Source organism: Zosterops lateralis, assembly GCF_965231275.1.
Source record: "Zosterops lateralis genome assembly, chromosome: 1".
Taxonomy (NCBI): domain Eukaryota; kingdom Metazoa; phylum Chordata; class Aves; order Passeriformes; family Zosteropidae; genus Zosterops; species Zosterops lateralis.
In genome coordinates, this window is record NC_139762.1 from 66999241 (window position 1) to 67014992 (window position 15752).

The window sequence follows — 15752 nt, forward strand, 5'->3', positions numbered from 1 at the left end:
TGCATCTCACATCACGGAGGTCATGAAACAGCCCTCCCTCCCCGCCCTTAACCGTGCAGAGGCATCTCCATCAGGGAGCCTGGTTATCAACACACCAGGAAAGGCAGCTTCAGTAAACCCCATGGGTGACACGAAGTGCCGCCTCTCTGGAACAGCCAAGGGGAGTGGAAGGAAGCTGTGAACAACTGTGCTCTTGTGATGTGCATTCCCTTCCTCTGCTCAAGCACACGCAGGAGGCCAAGTCAGCACACATGACATGCTCCCTGCAGGATGCCACATCCTGCCGTATTTCATACAGCATCCCAAGGCAAGCCAGATACTTTTCAAACACAGTATGATCTTTGACAGTGATCTGTCACAGTGTGACAGGTTCTCAGAGACAACACAGGGGACAAAGGAGAGAACAGATTTATCCAACAGTGCTGAACTGTTCCTAGCCACACTTCTCTTGGAAGGAAAAAACCCAAGCAAACAGACACGCTGCAGCCACATGCAACTTTTACAATGCATATTCTTTCTGCTCTTTGCTTTTTGCAACTTGTTTTAGTTTTATGCATTTCTCGTAACTCTTGCTCTTCCCATCTCTATAGAAAGTAGAGGTCTGTTTAGAAGGGGGGAGGAGGGTAAAAAAAAGAACCGTGGAGATGATTTTATATGTACTGCTTCACCCCCTCAAGCTGCTCCCAGCCTTGCTCCCCGTCACCCCCCACACACGGTGCCGTGTTTTAAGGAGCGCTGGTATTGCTGACATCAGTGAGGCTCCGGGGGCCATCCAGGCAGCTGTTCCTGCTCCTGTGTGTGGCCACGAGCCAAATCACTCTGCCTTTTTGGTGGATGTTCCCTCCTGCCGGCTACCCCCACTCCCGCCCACACGTCTGCAGGGTGGGGCAAGGTGGCCACTGGCAGCTTCTCCAAAGAAACATAAGTGGAAAAAAAGACGGGCAGCTTTCATTTCCAGCCTGTGGTCAGAAATGCTCAGTGATTTTTGACAGCGTGGTGCGGATTGAAAGCACTGCAGCCTCTCTTCCTGGAGAGCCAAAGACCAAGTTGCCCTTAGGACTTTGTCACCTAGAGGAGAAAAACACGTGCTCTGCCCTTCCTCTCCCCACATGCAGGGACAGCCCACCAGCACAGAGACCATTCCGCACAGCAGTTCCCGTTTTAAAGCAGACCCATCCATGGAGGCAGCTATTCTCCAGCCGGATGATGATGGCAGAGGAGCAGAAAGCTCATCCAGATCCACCCAAGTGCACAAGACGGGTGCAAGAGATCTTCCAGGCGCAGCAAAGGGGGGGCCAGTGCAGCACTTTTCTTCCCTCTACTGCTCCTCAGAAGGGCAGGAGAGGTGTGCCAGGGCACCTCTCGGCGCAGCCAGTCCCAGGCAGGCAGGGTTTAGGCAGCTGGCTCTCGGAGCCAGCAATCCCAGCGGCGGGGTGCGTCCTGTGCTGAGCCACAGCCAGATCCGGGGAGTGAAAAGGTGACAGCCAAGCCAACTTCACATACACCCTCAGAGCCTGCAGCTCAGACCCCATGTCAAGATTAGGAAAGTATGCGCACACAGAGAGCACATGAGCTGCTGGAGTACTTTCATTTAACTCTTGCACACACCATGCACTGGAGAAGTTTGCGTTCACAGCCACGTTTCTGGCCACTTCTCTTCAAAAACTAACTTCTCAGGCTGCTAGAGCTGTGACAATTCCTTAGGCTGAGCAATGCCTCCTGAAGAAGTTCAGAAGTTGGTGAGATGAGTTTGGAGCTGTGGCTCCCACGGGTTAAAGATCCTGGCCTGTGTCACGAATACTTTTTCTGAAAGTTAAAAGCAGGCCCCAATCCTGAAACACTTCCCCTAACTTTTGCCCATGCCAGTATCTTGACTTTAAAGGAACAACCTGTTTAAATAGAATTATATCCATGTTTAAAGTGTCTGCAGGATCAGTGCTTGGCTCGATCTAGAGTTGCTGCTGACACACATGCACACACCCCCCAGCAAACTCAGAAAATATCTTGAGAGCTATCAGGATAAGAAAAAAAAATAAGGATAAAGATGGTAAGCCCCACCAAGGCACATTTAAAATTTACATGTGTATGTCGGAGGATGATTCACCAGGGCAGGAAAAATAGAGATGCCTGAGGGCTATGGCTGGAAGCACAAGAAAGGCCCCTAATACTCAAGTTTATCTGGGCAAAGGGGAGTCCCAAAACCAAACAGGTTTGTACACTATCAGCACCAGAAACACTGATAATTCTGGGAGTCATGCTTTTAGTTTAATCTCTTCTAAAGAATAAGAACCGAGGTACTGTAATGTTAGCAATCCTATAATGCAAAGAAACACTCCTTCAGCCATGAAACAAACTCAACTCCTTACTTCTCTGTACCGAGCACAAAAGCAGCACATAGAAACACGAGTTTCCCTGGAACAAACCAGTCAAATTCATTCAAATCTTCCCGAAGCACAACAGGGCAGAACCCATTCCTGTTCCCAGAGCTTATTACAGTAACATGACTAAACATGCTCAGCAGTCCAATGTGATAGGATGCATCCATTTGCTGATGCCAGAGGAAGATGCGTGTCTCTCCTACATGGCACTGCTCTCACAGGCTGCTTTTCAAAAGATGTTTTGAAAAGCGACCTGCTGCGTACATTCTTAACAAGTCATAGTATCACCGGCTGTACAAGTGTTTGACCTCTACTTGCTATGCACTGTGGACAAAAATCTGACATCAGCTTATTCCAACCTTAGTAACACCAAACTGCTTCTGCAAAGCTGGCTGGAACAGACTACAGCAACGCACCGATAAACTCCCAGACGGACCCCTGGAGTGCTGAAAGTGCAACTAGTTTAGTACATGAGCCCATGTGTTTTAAATTTGGGTTGGTTTAATCCAAGTAAGTAACCTGATTAAAATGGGAGTCTTCTCTGGAGGTCTAATTTCTAGATGTTTCCATTACTCCATATACTTTCATGCTGTATAAACATAATGAATGATACATACATCACTTTTGGGATGATTTAAGAATTCAGTTTAAAACTACAACACAAGTCATTCAAGGCAACAAAATTAAATTAATTTGTGAATGGTAAGAGCCAGCAATTACACTTCATATTTCAGTCTTGAGAAGGTGACATACTGAGGGGGTGACATCTTTCTATTCCCAGTTTCTTCTTCTAATTTCAGAACCCTGACATTTGTCCCTTTTACCTACAGACCTAAAGTAAAAAGAAGAGAGAAGGATGTGATTCGACTGAAGGTTTAGAACACCTATTAAAGCTATTAATGCATTTGCTTCTAAACCAAACAACCAGAGGCAGACTGCTGAACATGTATATATACTTGCACCTATACTGCCTAGAAAAGAAATCAATAAATAACCTGTCCCTCACGTGCAAAGCAGGTATGTATTTATGAGAGCTGCCCAAATGCTGCTTTGCAACCAAAGCTGCTATTTATAAGGAGACACCTCAGCAGGAGCAGTGCAGGTTCCCAGCATGCCTCTACCTTGGTATCTGGAAAGACTCCACTACGGGGTAAGAAGATAGTTATAATTAAACATTTATACTGAGGTGGTGCTGTGCAGGTCGGTTCCACAGTGTGTTAGGTGGCTTTTCAAAACTCAGTAATTGAATGCTGATCCCTGCCCCTAAGAGTTTACAGAGCAGGAAATCAAAGCCTAACACTTGGCATCTGTATACCAGGAATTAAACAAAGACCACCACCAGTTCATTTCCTGGGTCTTTGGACTAGGCAGCTCACATAAACATCCATTACCAGAAATACTGGAAATTTTAAAATCAGCAGTCTGGACTTTCCTAATCCACATCTGTGCAGCTCTGTGTTTGAATTAGTAGCTGGGACAGTAACTACAGCATGCAATTTGCACATGCTGCTGGCATCTTCTTGTCCAGTGTAGATTATTTTTGGCCCAAATACTTTTTAGCAATCATTTTGAAAAGACAGCGAGCACACAAACGGAAACATTTACTGCAAGTCAGTCGATTCAGGCTGTGCAAGCACAAGAGAGGCTGCCAGTGCACGAGGTCGAAAGTCAGGCAACAGCAGATCCTTCTGTCCTGAACCTCCAGGACAATCCCAGGGAGGCATCAGTACATCCACAATGCACACGTCTGCTCTGGGGCAGACCATGGCCACGTGCAAGCCTGTGGCCTATGTGGTGTTGCAAAGCCACTAACCCACATCTTTTTCTATGGAGATTGAGTTACGCAATGGTGCAAATAAAAACTCTGGCCCCAAACACACAGGGGCCATCTCTGTCCCAAATCCATCCTCGGGGAGAATTCTCTGCATTCCCCTTTTCCTGCAGGGAAGGGCAGGCCTGGGAAGGACAAGTCCTCCTCCTACTCACCAGACTGAATACACTCAAGAAAGTAAAAGTACAACCTCTAGGATTTAAAAAAAAGACACAGCAATGGCTACACTTGCAATGATGCCCAAAACTTGGATGGAAGAATTTAGTCAAAATAGACTATTATATTGCAAATACCATTTGCTGTTTATCAAACAAGCTCCTAAAATAGATGCACTGACTTTGTAACTACACCTGTAGGAATTTCAAACACCAAAAAATACAAAGACAGTATTAGTATTTCAGTTTTTTAAAGTTTCCTGGCGTCTTTCATGCTATGAATTCTCAAGAGCTTTCAGCTGTACATACCCCACATAAAATCTTAGTCCAGAGAAGCATGAAAGAATTTTGCTGTTGATTCAAATGAAAACACGTTTTCCACTTTTACCTACTATTTACGTATCTATTGATTTTTTAAACATGGAACAGCAACTGCAATGGGGCATGATCTGTGTTCACCTTGATCTACTTAATTGTTCTGTGAACACCTCAACTTTGTTGGCTTATGACCATTTAAAATGAGTAATCTTACTATTTATTTCTAACTTTTTTTTTTTCTCTCAAGGGAAAAAGGAAGCATGGAAAATCCTCAGTCACTAGATTTAAAGAGCTTACAAGTTCCAAAAGCTTTGCAAGCAGAGATTGGGAACTGCTTGAAACTGCAGTTACTGAGGCTGCAGAGTTTACAGAATCCACCAGATCCTCCTCCCTGCAGAGTTTATAATCTGCATGGCTTCCTCCCAAGGTAACCAGCATCCACTCTGAGGTACGGATCATTTCCCTCATCCCTAGAAATTCACCCTCTGCTTTGGCTGAACATGGCAGCCACTGCACGCTCAGCAAAGAGGCACTGCCATTTTGCAAAAAGGAGGAATGGAGACAGAGGATGGAGAATATTTCTCCCACAAAGTGCAGGCAACACTGACACGAAATAAAATTCTTCACTTTTTGAACAAAACCAGTTTCCAAGAAGTTTACACCAGGGAAACAGGGGCACTGTGATACAGCTCACTTTACCCTTGTACATCATGGACAGTCAGGCTCCTGACAGCCCAGAGGGTGAAAGGAGATCTTACCAAGCAGAAAAAACACCTATCTGCTGTAAAGGCTGGGAAGTTGCCCCAAGACTTCTTCCAGAAGCTGCCAATGACCACAGTCTTGAACCTTACTTGGAAATATAGTAGAATGTACTTAGCAACACCTGGCTGGGTCATCTGAAAAGGTAGAAAACCAAATGATACCTGCAGTGGTTGGAAGAACAGACCAAATGAAATATACCTGACAACTAAATACAAAACATAAGTAACATCTCTGTAGAGAAGCACTTGTCACTGCACTCATAGTTCTTCCCCTGGAAAGTACAGCCAAACCTCACAAGTGGAATCCCTTAGTAATCCAGCTACAGCTCTTCTACAGCGGGCTTCTATGGCACGTGCTTCCACTTCCTGAACCTTCAGTGTCTTGCTTAGAAAGCAAGCCTCCTTCTGCAACCCTCCTTCCTTCCTCCCACCCAAAAGCATAAGGATGTACACACAGCTAAGGATGTGTTGTGCTGCAAGTTATCCAGCTGAAGACCAATTCAGGACACCTTAATGCTTTTGGGGAGAAGGAGGGGATGAAGCAGGTGAGGTGAGCACATGCACAAGACGCCACAGACACCTTGTGTGTTTCCTCAATACACCAGCAACTGCATCAACATCAGAAAAAAATTGCACGCTTGAATGAGGAACAGCACACAGGTATTCATGACCTGATTGCTCCTCATGTTCTCAAAACACAAAAAGCAATGGGATGTGATAATTTAATGAAGAAAATACAGTTTGTATAACAAAAAGAGGAATTTAAACTAGGGTCTTTCTCCTACCCAGAACTGTGAGTGGTCCAAACTAACTAGGAAGTAGTGCTGCATACTGGTACAACATCAAAGCAGTTCTCCCTTGTCCAAGCCCTCATGTTCCCAGTGTGAAGGAGTCCAGCCTGAACACGGCAGTGGAATTTATTGCTGTGATGCAAGAGCTGTGAGCAAAGCACTCCCAGGTACCGATACACCTGAACACTGACATCACCTGCCGTATGAAACAGGACTAACAAGGGCTCCAGTTAAAGCCAGCTAATCACACACAATAAAAGCAAAGGCCAGCTACACTTCAACGTGAACATTTTGTTTCTCTCATCCTCAGACAGGAAGCACATACCTGAATTAACTAAAAAAAGTTTATAAATGGCTGATCATCCTCCATTTTCAAAGGACAGATGATGCAAGTCCCCATTCCTAAAACACCTACGAGTACATTTGTGCTGTTTCAAGAAAGCACATGCTAACACCTGTTAAAGTATCTACCAGGAGATGCCAGGTGGAAAAATCCTACATGTATGAGAGGCTGGCAATTTCACAATTAATCACAAAATACCATTCTCTTTTAGAACCAAATTAACAAGTCACTTAGGCACATCAGCACAGAAAATTTCCAAGAAGCTTAACATATTTTTTATCCAGAGTGACTTGAAAGTCTAAATTCCATTTTTCAAAGCTGACACTGGGAAGTCACTCGGCCATTGTGTGCAAGCACCTTTCCCACACTTTTTTAGAGCCCTACACAAATAACATCCCTTGTGCAAATGGATCTTCAAAGCAATTTCAGACAGCAGGATGTGGGGATGTCTTCTTCAAAAGGAAAAGGATCTCTCAAAATCCTGAGATTATAGAAGTAAATAACATTAAACAAAAAACATTTTTACTCAGGAAAGTTAGGTGCAGGAAAACGAATTTGAAAGTTGCGTTCCACATGCTTGTACAGGAAGACCTGCAAAGGAGACAGGAGAGGTCATCAAGGCCTGAAAGGCCTCCCTTCCTAATGGTCCTTGGAATACCTGTTTTACCTCAGAAGCCTAACAATGCCCTGGGGGATTTTGACAGTTTTTCTTTTCCCTTGCTGTAACACCTCTGTGGATGGCTGGGACTCTGCAGATGAATCCTGCTGTTGAAACAGCTGCCTCCCTCTCCATCTTTAAAGAGGCATTCAGATTCCCTTAGCCTTACTTAGTTGAATCACTCTGAATAAACAGTCACCACCCATCAACTACGTATTTTTGTAAAGCACCTAGGCAAAGGCAACCACCTTTATTGATTGCTAGGCTGGCAAACCTGAAGGCTGAAATGTTATTATTAGGAAAAAAAAAAAAAAAAAAAAAAAAAAAAAAAAAAAAAAAAAAAAAAAAAAAAAAAAGAGCAGGATACACTTGAAGGCCTGTGTTGTTTCTAAAGGAAGCACAGGTCCAGGCGTTGCTCAGTGACATCAGGACAATTCCTCTCTGACTGCAGGAGGCTGCTCTAACAGGTTTCATACCAGCACAGCCACAAGCCAAGCATCCCACTGACTCTTCTCCCTTTTGTCCAGGCCCTTTTCCTTGTTCTGACCCTTTCCACCACAACAGGAACGAGCCACCCAACAGGAGCCCAGAGCATATGCCCCAGCTGGCAATTATTTCTGCTTTCAACATTTCATAACAAAGCACTAGCACAAGCTCTAAATAAGTTCTGTCACCCTGCTCCAAGTAAAATGCTGAAGGAAGGAGGGTGAGATGCTGCAGTACTGCTGTCTCAGAAGTTTGTACTCTTTTAAGTCACTGGCCCTCAAATGTTGCTATTCAAAACAGAGTGGTATAGGGTGAGGTGGAGGGAACACCTTCAGGTGGGAAAAACATCACTGGCAGACATCAAAGATAAGCCATCATCAGATTTCTTGCACCAAAGAAGAACAAAGAGTCAATGCTCCTGAAATTCCTGTTCAGAAGTACCCCAGAACAGAGCCAGCACTTCCCACCTCAGCCAGCCTCACCTATGTTCATTTGTAATCAAACGCTGATAACCAAACTTGGCCTGGCAAAGCTCTGAAGCTTCAGTCCCATCCTGGCTCCACACAAATACCTTAACTTTCACCAGAGAGTGACATTCCCAAAAATACCCCAAGTCCTGCCTTTGAAATCACTGCCTGTAAAGATTCTTCTAAATGTACGTGGGGGAGAGGGGGAAGCCACAGCTCCCACAGGTGAGGATACTAAAAAGGATATTATGTAGGATATTAAAAAGAAAGCAACAAACAAGCAAACAAAATAAAACATTGCACACAGAGAAAGGATTCCTCATATGCCTCCACTAAGAAAATCTGTTTTAACTGCTGAACAACAACTAGTCAAGTCAAATCTCCCAACCCCAAAGCAAGAAAAAGAGCTGTTGCGCTCTCAGAAGGCAATTCCTTCTCACCCTCAAAGTTTACATCTGCTCCTTAAGAGACTTTCCAGCAAAGCTGCAGGGTACCTGAGCACTCCATCCATGATAAAGCTGTTCTCAAAAGAACACGAAACAGTTTCTGGCCTTTTTCCAAGCTGTAGAATGCTGTTGAAAAGGCATATTTTAAAGCTGTAACCCTACGACTGTCCATCTTGCTTGAATTCAGAAAGGAGGCAGAAGACAGAGAGCAACAAGCATTCTCACTACCTTCAGGAGAACAAAAAGCAGCACTTCCATCCTCCTCTTCAGACAATTACCACCCAAGAAAGAAGCTACCACATCAACAAGGCAGTCCTCACAAACTGGTCTAGTAACACGGTCCAATAATAAATACACTCATTTCAAAACAACCTTTATCGTGCTGAAAGAGGAAGGCATGATTTCACATGTTTTAAGAGTGTACACTTAAAACAGAGATTTCCAAACTTAGGCATCATTCATCAAAAAAGTTAAAAGGGGCTTTTTCCACACATGCATAGATTTCGGACTAACAGGATTTACTTGTTTTCTGCCTGTTCCTGGGGAACTTCTGCAGTTTCTTTTTTCCCAAGACTGTCCCTACAGGCTGCTATCCAACATACATCAGATGCTCCTGGAGCAACAGATAACTCTGGAAGGACATTTGCAAAGGGCACAAATCAAGGGCCCGATGTTAGTAAAATTAAGGCTTACTAGGGGAGGGTGGAACTACTCCTGTATGCAGATCATTCAAACACTTGACACAGTCCCCTGGAAAGCTTTACTTATGCATCCAAGTATTTTTTTTTCAGATGTCTTACTAACAAAAGGTGTATTTTGAGTCGATTTAAAAATTATTGCAACTTAAAAAGTGAATCCTTTTCAAAAACACTCAGGTTAATTTTAGCATCCTTCTGTTTAGCTGCTTAGCAACACTTATCCTATGACCTTCTAAGCACCACCTACTTTTACAAGGGATAATGAATATAACCAAAGGGATTTATCTATATGTTTTTAATCTATACAGTGTAAGTGCATCACCAATTTTTATTTAAATGAGAAATCCAATCTGACTGAGAGCAATTCAAACTATTTCTGTTTAAGAAGAAAGTTTCACAGACTAAAGTCAAGCTACTGTTATGACTGTAGTGTTACTTCAATACAGGCAAAATGATAATATCCTTAAGGAGTGAGGAAAGCACTACACAGGTCAATGTTTGTACACTTTGGGAAACACTGCACTCATCTTTGGTACCAAAAGAGATCACACGTACTACTGACAGGTAGAGAGGTAACTGAAGAGATTCAGTTTTCCAAGTTTTGAAATTTGAAGTTATTTCCCAATCCTCAATCAAAAAGAAAAGCCATTTTGTCAGAGGGTCACTGAATACTGTAAAAAGTTAAGGATGGGATCATAACCTGGCTGAGCTAAGTCAGAATAAGATGCTTCATTACACTGAAATCAGCAAGTGAAGCTTCAAACACCCAGGTCCAGGTGGGGAAAAAAAAACCCAAAACCTGAGAAAAACAGTCAACACCCTGCTATATAAGCCAAATATATGTGTGTGTGTATATGTATATATTCTTTAGTATTGTTAGTTCTCAAAAGAAATGTGTAGGAGTTGCTACATACAGTCACTTCTGATGGGCAAACAACAATTTAACAACTAGAAGCTATCTGTGAAATGAAAGCAGAATAAAAGTTTTCTTGATTGCACTTAAAGGGTGGTAGTTTTTCCAACTACATTATATGAATTCAGTTCCAAACAGGGATGTCAGGAGGAGGAAGGTGAGGGAGCAGAAGAGGCCACACTCGGGAACAGCTGCCCGGCAGCAGGAGAGGCTGGACTCGTCCCTGCCGGCAGGTGAGGGAGAGCCCTGGTACTCTGATTGATTGGATGATGGATTCATGCTGTTTCTGGGTTTCTAACAAACAAAAGGACCTATTCTTTCCTGGATGTACCCAACTCCGGTTAAGGCTAATCGGCATTATGCAGGCACACCAAGAAAGGACTATATACCCTTAAGTCTTCAAAGAGAAAATTAAAACCTAAAACAAATATGGCTGGCCTGACCCTGAGTCACTGCATCCCTTTCACGCAGGCTGACCCTGTGGAAAACAGGAACTGCGGTAACAAAACTCGGTGCTGGTGTCAAAACGACCGACCTCAAGGAGAAAACTTCAGCCATCACAACAGCTCTCTACTGTGCTCTGTAGGGGTGACACCAACACGGCGTTATTTAGCAACTGCTCCTGTTGCTAATAAGCAATTCCTTTCCCAAGGCATGGGGCTGGATGCCGGAATGGCAGGAAACATCCACTGCATTTGCCGCCTCTCCCAGACCACTGCCCCCAAACCACACTGAACTAGATGTTTACTCTTTCCAATAAGTAAATACACTTGATCTTATCTCCAAGAGAAAACAGGCGAAAGAGGGAGTTGGGATTAATACAGAACGGTCGGTATCCCCCCCCTCCTCGCCTCGCCTTCCCTCCAGCAATGATCCCGGTGGCTCTGGGGCAGGATGCTGGCTCTGGGGCGGGATGCAGGCTCTGGGGCGGGATGCAGGCTCTGGGGTGGGATGCAGGCTCTGGGGCGGGTTGCAGGCTCTGGGGTGGGATGCAGGCTCTGGGGCGGGATGCAGGCTCTGGGGCGGGTTGCAGGCTCTGGGGTGGGATGCAGGCTCTGGGGCGGGATGCAGGCTCTGGGGTGGGATGCAGGCTCTGGGGCGGGTTGCAGGCTCTGGGGCGGGATGCAGGCTCTGGGGCGGGTTGCAGGCTCTGGGGTGGGATGCAGGCTCTGGGGCGGGTTGCAGGCTCTGGGGTGGGATGCTGGCTCTGGGGCGGGATGCTGGCTCTGGGGCAGGATGCAGGCTCTGGGGTGGGATGCTGGCTCTGGGGCGGGATGCTGGCTCTGGGGTGGGATGCAGGCTCTGGGGCGGGATGCAGGCTCTGGGGTGGGATGCAGGCTCTGGGGCGGGATGCAGGCTCTGGGGTGGGATGCAGGCTCTGGGGTGGGATGCAGGCTCTGGGGGCAGGATGCTGGCTCTGGGGGCAGGATGCTGGCTCTGGGGCGGGATGCAGGCTCTGGGGTGGGATGCAGGCTCTGGGGTGGGATGCAGGCTCTGGGGGAGCAGCACCGGAGCATCCTGCAGGGCGGTGGGAGGGCGGCGGGCAGGGAGCGGCCGGGCCCCCGCGGGGTGCGCAGCCCAGCAGGGCAGGGAAATGTGCTGAGCCAGGAGAAGCGCTCTCCTCCTCCTGCGCAACCCCGCCAGGATGCCGAGCAGCCCAAGATATCGCAGCCGAGAGGTGAAACGGGGAAAATTATTTAAAAAAACGAAAAATAAAAAAGGAAAGGAAAAAAAAAAACCAAAAAACAAAAAAACCAACCCCAAGCGTGCGTGCGGAGGGAGGCGGGGGAGAAGTGCAGGGAGAAGAAGCCAAAGGAAACTTATCTGCGACATGACAAAGTTCAATCCACCGCCCTCCCTCCTCTAGTGAAAAAAAAAAAAAAAAAAAAAAAAAAAAAAAAAAAAAAAAAAAAGGGAAAAAAAAGTTGCAGCATCTCGGCGCTCCCGGCCCGGGACCCCGCGGATGGGGCTGGGGGGGATGCCGAGCCCCGTGTTCCCGGCCGGGCAGGAGGATGCGGCCCCGCCGGGGTGTCCGGCCCGCAGCAGCAGCGCTGGAGGGAGCGCCCAGCACGGGCTCGGCCGCCTCCATCGCACCGGGCACCGCCGGGCCGGGCCGGGCCGGGCCAGGGGGCACCGCGCCGCCCCCAACTTTGTTTTCACCCCGACACCGCCACTACGGGACGGGGGGCACCGCCGCCCCGCCGCTCCCCCCCCGAGGCCGCGGTGGGGCTGGAGGGGCGAGGGCCCGGACACCCCTCCTCACTTCGGATGCTGCTGCCCGGCTCCTTCCTGTAGCGCTGACGCCGCCCAGGCGTCCCTGCCCGCCGCGCAGGGATGGATGTGCTCCTGGCAGGGCACAAAGGCGGCGGGACACACGGGGGGACACGGGGGGGACACGGGGGGACACGGAGGGACACACGGGGGGACAGGCCGGGAGGGGAAGGGGAAAGGGACACGCACGTCCCCACCGCGACCGGGGGAGGGGGGGGGGGGGGGGGAGAGAAAGTGGAGGAAAAGCGAAAAAAAAATCGAATAAAGTGAGTTAGAGGTTTAGAGAAGTGAGGGGAGAGGCAGCAGGGCGGCGAGGAGAGGCCGGCCCCGCGGGGGAGCGGAAAGGCGGCGGAGAGATGCGCAGAGCCGCTCTACCTGCGGAGAAGGGGCGCCTTCATCCCAAACTTCCCAGCGCCGCGCGGCCCTTCCAGCCGGGAACTGCGGGCACGGGCCGCCTCCCGACCCGCCGGCAGCAAAACCAGCCCCGAGGAAAAGTTAAAAGGCAAGCTCGGCACGACGGGGGCCAGCCGGGCTAGAAGATGTTGCTTCCTCGCAGCCCCATCCAAATTGTGGCGGTGGCTGGTTAAAAATAAACTTTGCAGCGGGAGGGGGGGATGATCTGGCCGGATTCCTGAGCTCAGACGGTTTAATATGGATGAGCATCAGGTCCTGAAGGCAAAACGCCGCGGCTGGTGCCGCTGGTTGGTAGAAAGTCTGCAACAGGGAAGGAAAAAAAAAAAAAAAAAAAAACAGGAGCCGCGGAGGGAGGAGAGGAGAGGGAGGAGCGGGGGAAGGGAAGAGGGAGGCTGCACGAACTCATCATCATCTCCACCGCTGCCAGCCAAACTTTTTTCCTCCTTTTTTTTTTTTTTTTTTTTTTTTTTTTTTTTTTTAAAGGAAACTTTTTTCCCCCTTCTAACAAGCATTTCATTTTTAAAACAAGTCTCCCGACCGGCCGACACGCCGCACCGTCCTCACCCCCGCGCTTACCCCCTCCCGAGAAGTTTATTTTTCCTCATCTTTCCTTCTGTCCCCCCCTTAAGAAAAGGAAAAGGAGAAAAAACAAAAAAAAAAAAGAAGAAGAGAAGAAGCAGTAGGTCGGTGCGGAGCCGAGGCAGGCTGTGCCCTTTGTGAGCAGCGCGGCCCGCGGTACTTACGGCGGACTTTGCTGGGGCTGGGCTGCTTGCGGCGCGACATCGCCGGGAGGATGGGCCGCCGGGGGGGCGCGGGGGCGCGCCGGGGGGAGCGCGCACGGGAGGGAGCCGCAAAACTTGTTCCGGAAAAAAAGGAATCAAAATGGCGTTTCTGTTGGATGTGCAAAGTTCATCAACTCCGCGCTAAGTTCCCCTCCTCCGCGCCTCCCTGGAGGGGAGAGATGGGCACGGTTAGGGACCCCGCCGCGCCGCGCTCCGCGGGCGCCCCCGCCCCCTGCCCGCCCCCGCGCTGCCCCGCGCACCCTGATAAGGAGACACATCACGTGTCGCTCCGGCTCCTCTCCCGGGGACGCGCTACCGCCGCGGCAGCAGCAGCAGCAGCCTGTTGCAAATAGCATCTCTAACTCGCCCTCGGCGCGGGGAGGGAGGGAGGGGCGCCTCCAAGGAGAGGAGTGAGCACAACTTTCCCCCCCCCCCCCCTCTCTCCACCCTCTCTCCCTCCCTCCCTTCCCGGGCCGGCAGCGGGATGCCCGGGGCGGGGGGGCAGCGGGGGGACGGCCAGGTGCCACGCGGCGCCCTCCGCCGCTCCGGGGCCGCGCCCGAGGGGCTCCCCCGGCCCCGCTCCCGGCCCCGCGTCCCCCGGCAGCTCGCCCGGACCGGGACCGGAGCGCATCCGGAGCCCCGCCGCGCCGCCGGCTTTAGGAATTCACCGCCGCCGTGGAAATGTCTGTGCATCCTCCTCCGCCTCCCAGCCCGGTGCCTCACCAGGTACAGCCCCGCAGGAGTCACCTCCTGGTTGTGTTTGTGGCCTCGGAAACTTTTCTTCCGTGCGCGGTTCGGGGCCAGCCGTCCATCCGCACCTAAAGGACGCGTTAAGTGTAACAGGAGCGTGAAGATCAGCGCAGGAGCAGGAGGTGCGAATGATGTGTCCCATCACAGGCGGGATGCGGCCGCTGGCACGTCCAGGTGGTTACACCGCACACACCATCCCTCCCATCGCTCTCCCCGCAGTGGGAGTTCAGAGGTGTAGGAGACTCCACAAGTGATGGAGAGGTGTTCAGAGTGCTGAGGATTGCGCTGTAAAGCCAGTGCCGGTTTAGAGTTGTGTGACAAATAATAACAGTACATATAAACAAAATACCTGGCAGTACTCCATCCTGAAAGCTCGGTGGGAAAAAAAAAAAAAAAAAAAAAAAAAGAAAAGTAAACCAGCAGTGCTTCCGTGGAGTGGCTAGTGAGTATAGGAGGAACCAGTTTGCCTTTAAGGAAATGGTTATTTACACTATATCTAGAGCTACTAAAACTAAAAGTAGGCCTTTTAAAGCTGTTATTGGCGAGGTGGAAAGTGGAGTCTCTGCCTGTTCTTTAAAGAAATCAAGTCATGGCCTCTAGGCAAAAGGCTTGTGCCAGCTTACATGGTATCCTATCTCCTGATTGGAAAGGGATTCACATGGAAAAGAAGGCTAAATTCCAGGTATGTGGCAGTAAGCCCTCAACCGACCCTTTTCACAGCCTTGCATGTAAGGTGTCATGCAACTCAGGAATACACAAATCCTGTCTCAAAGACATGAGCTGGTGATTCATATCAGGAATAAACCCCTTCCCTTCTGGACTCCCAAGTGAAACACCTGCAGGTCTGGTGAACTGGAACTTGGAAATGCCACAACTGCGAAACTGAAAGGCACCACACACGTATTCAGAACATGAAACTGCAGCTTTAACCTGTGTGTGTTTGTTGTGGTGGTTTCTGCAGGCTGAATTTTTGTCACCTGTGTTCTGCACTGAGTTCTGTGCAGTGCTACCCAGGTGGAGTTGCTGACTGACAGAGGAGCAGTATCATAGATTACCCCACGATATTAGCAACAAACATGAGAAAGCACATTCTCATTGTTCTAAGGTTCCTATTTTACAAAAAAAAAAAAAAAAAAAAAAAAAAAAAACAGTTAAGGGAAGCCATTAAAAATAAACTAATAGCAAAGTGTCTTTAACCTTTTAATTTCTGTCCCCATTGTACCTTCCAACCTGCAGTGGCAGAACTGCTGGTAAGTTCAGCAGCTTTACAGGCAGCTTGCATCTTCAGTA

At 48.6% G+C, this 15752-nt stretch overlaps 1 protein-coding gene across 4 annotated transcripts in view; it reads right to left on the minus strand.

Annotated features, from left to right (window-relative positions):
- The window catches only part of RREB1 (ras responsive element binding protein 1), a 122058-nt gene extending 107988 nt beyond the window's left edge, over positions 1-14070 (minus strand). For 2 of the 4 annotated variants that reach the window (XM_083867681.1, XM_083867680.1), the window contains exon 1: positions 12892-13947. Coding sequence is in view for 2 of the 4 variants with exons in the window: in XM_083867679.1 (XP_083723805.1) it covers positions 13674-13713 (40 nt within the window). In the remaining 2 variants the exon portion in view is untranslated. Of the gene's footprint in view, positions 1-12891; positions 13949-13972 lie in introns of those variants that run through there. The other 2 variants (XM_083867679.1, XM_083867683.1) reach the window with 2 other exon arrangements.
- Positions 14071-15752: the final 1682 nt, after the last annotated feature.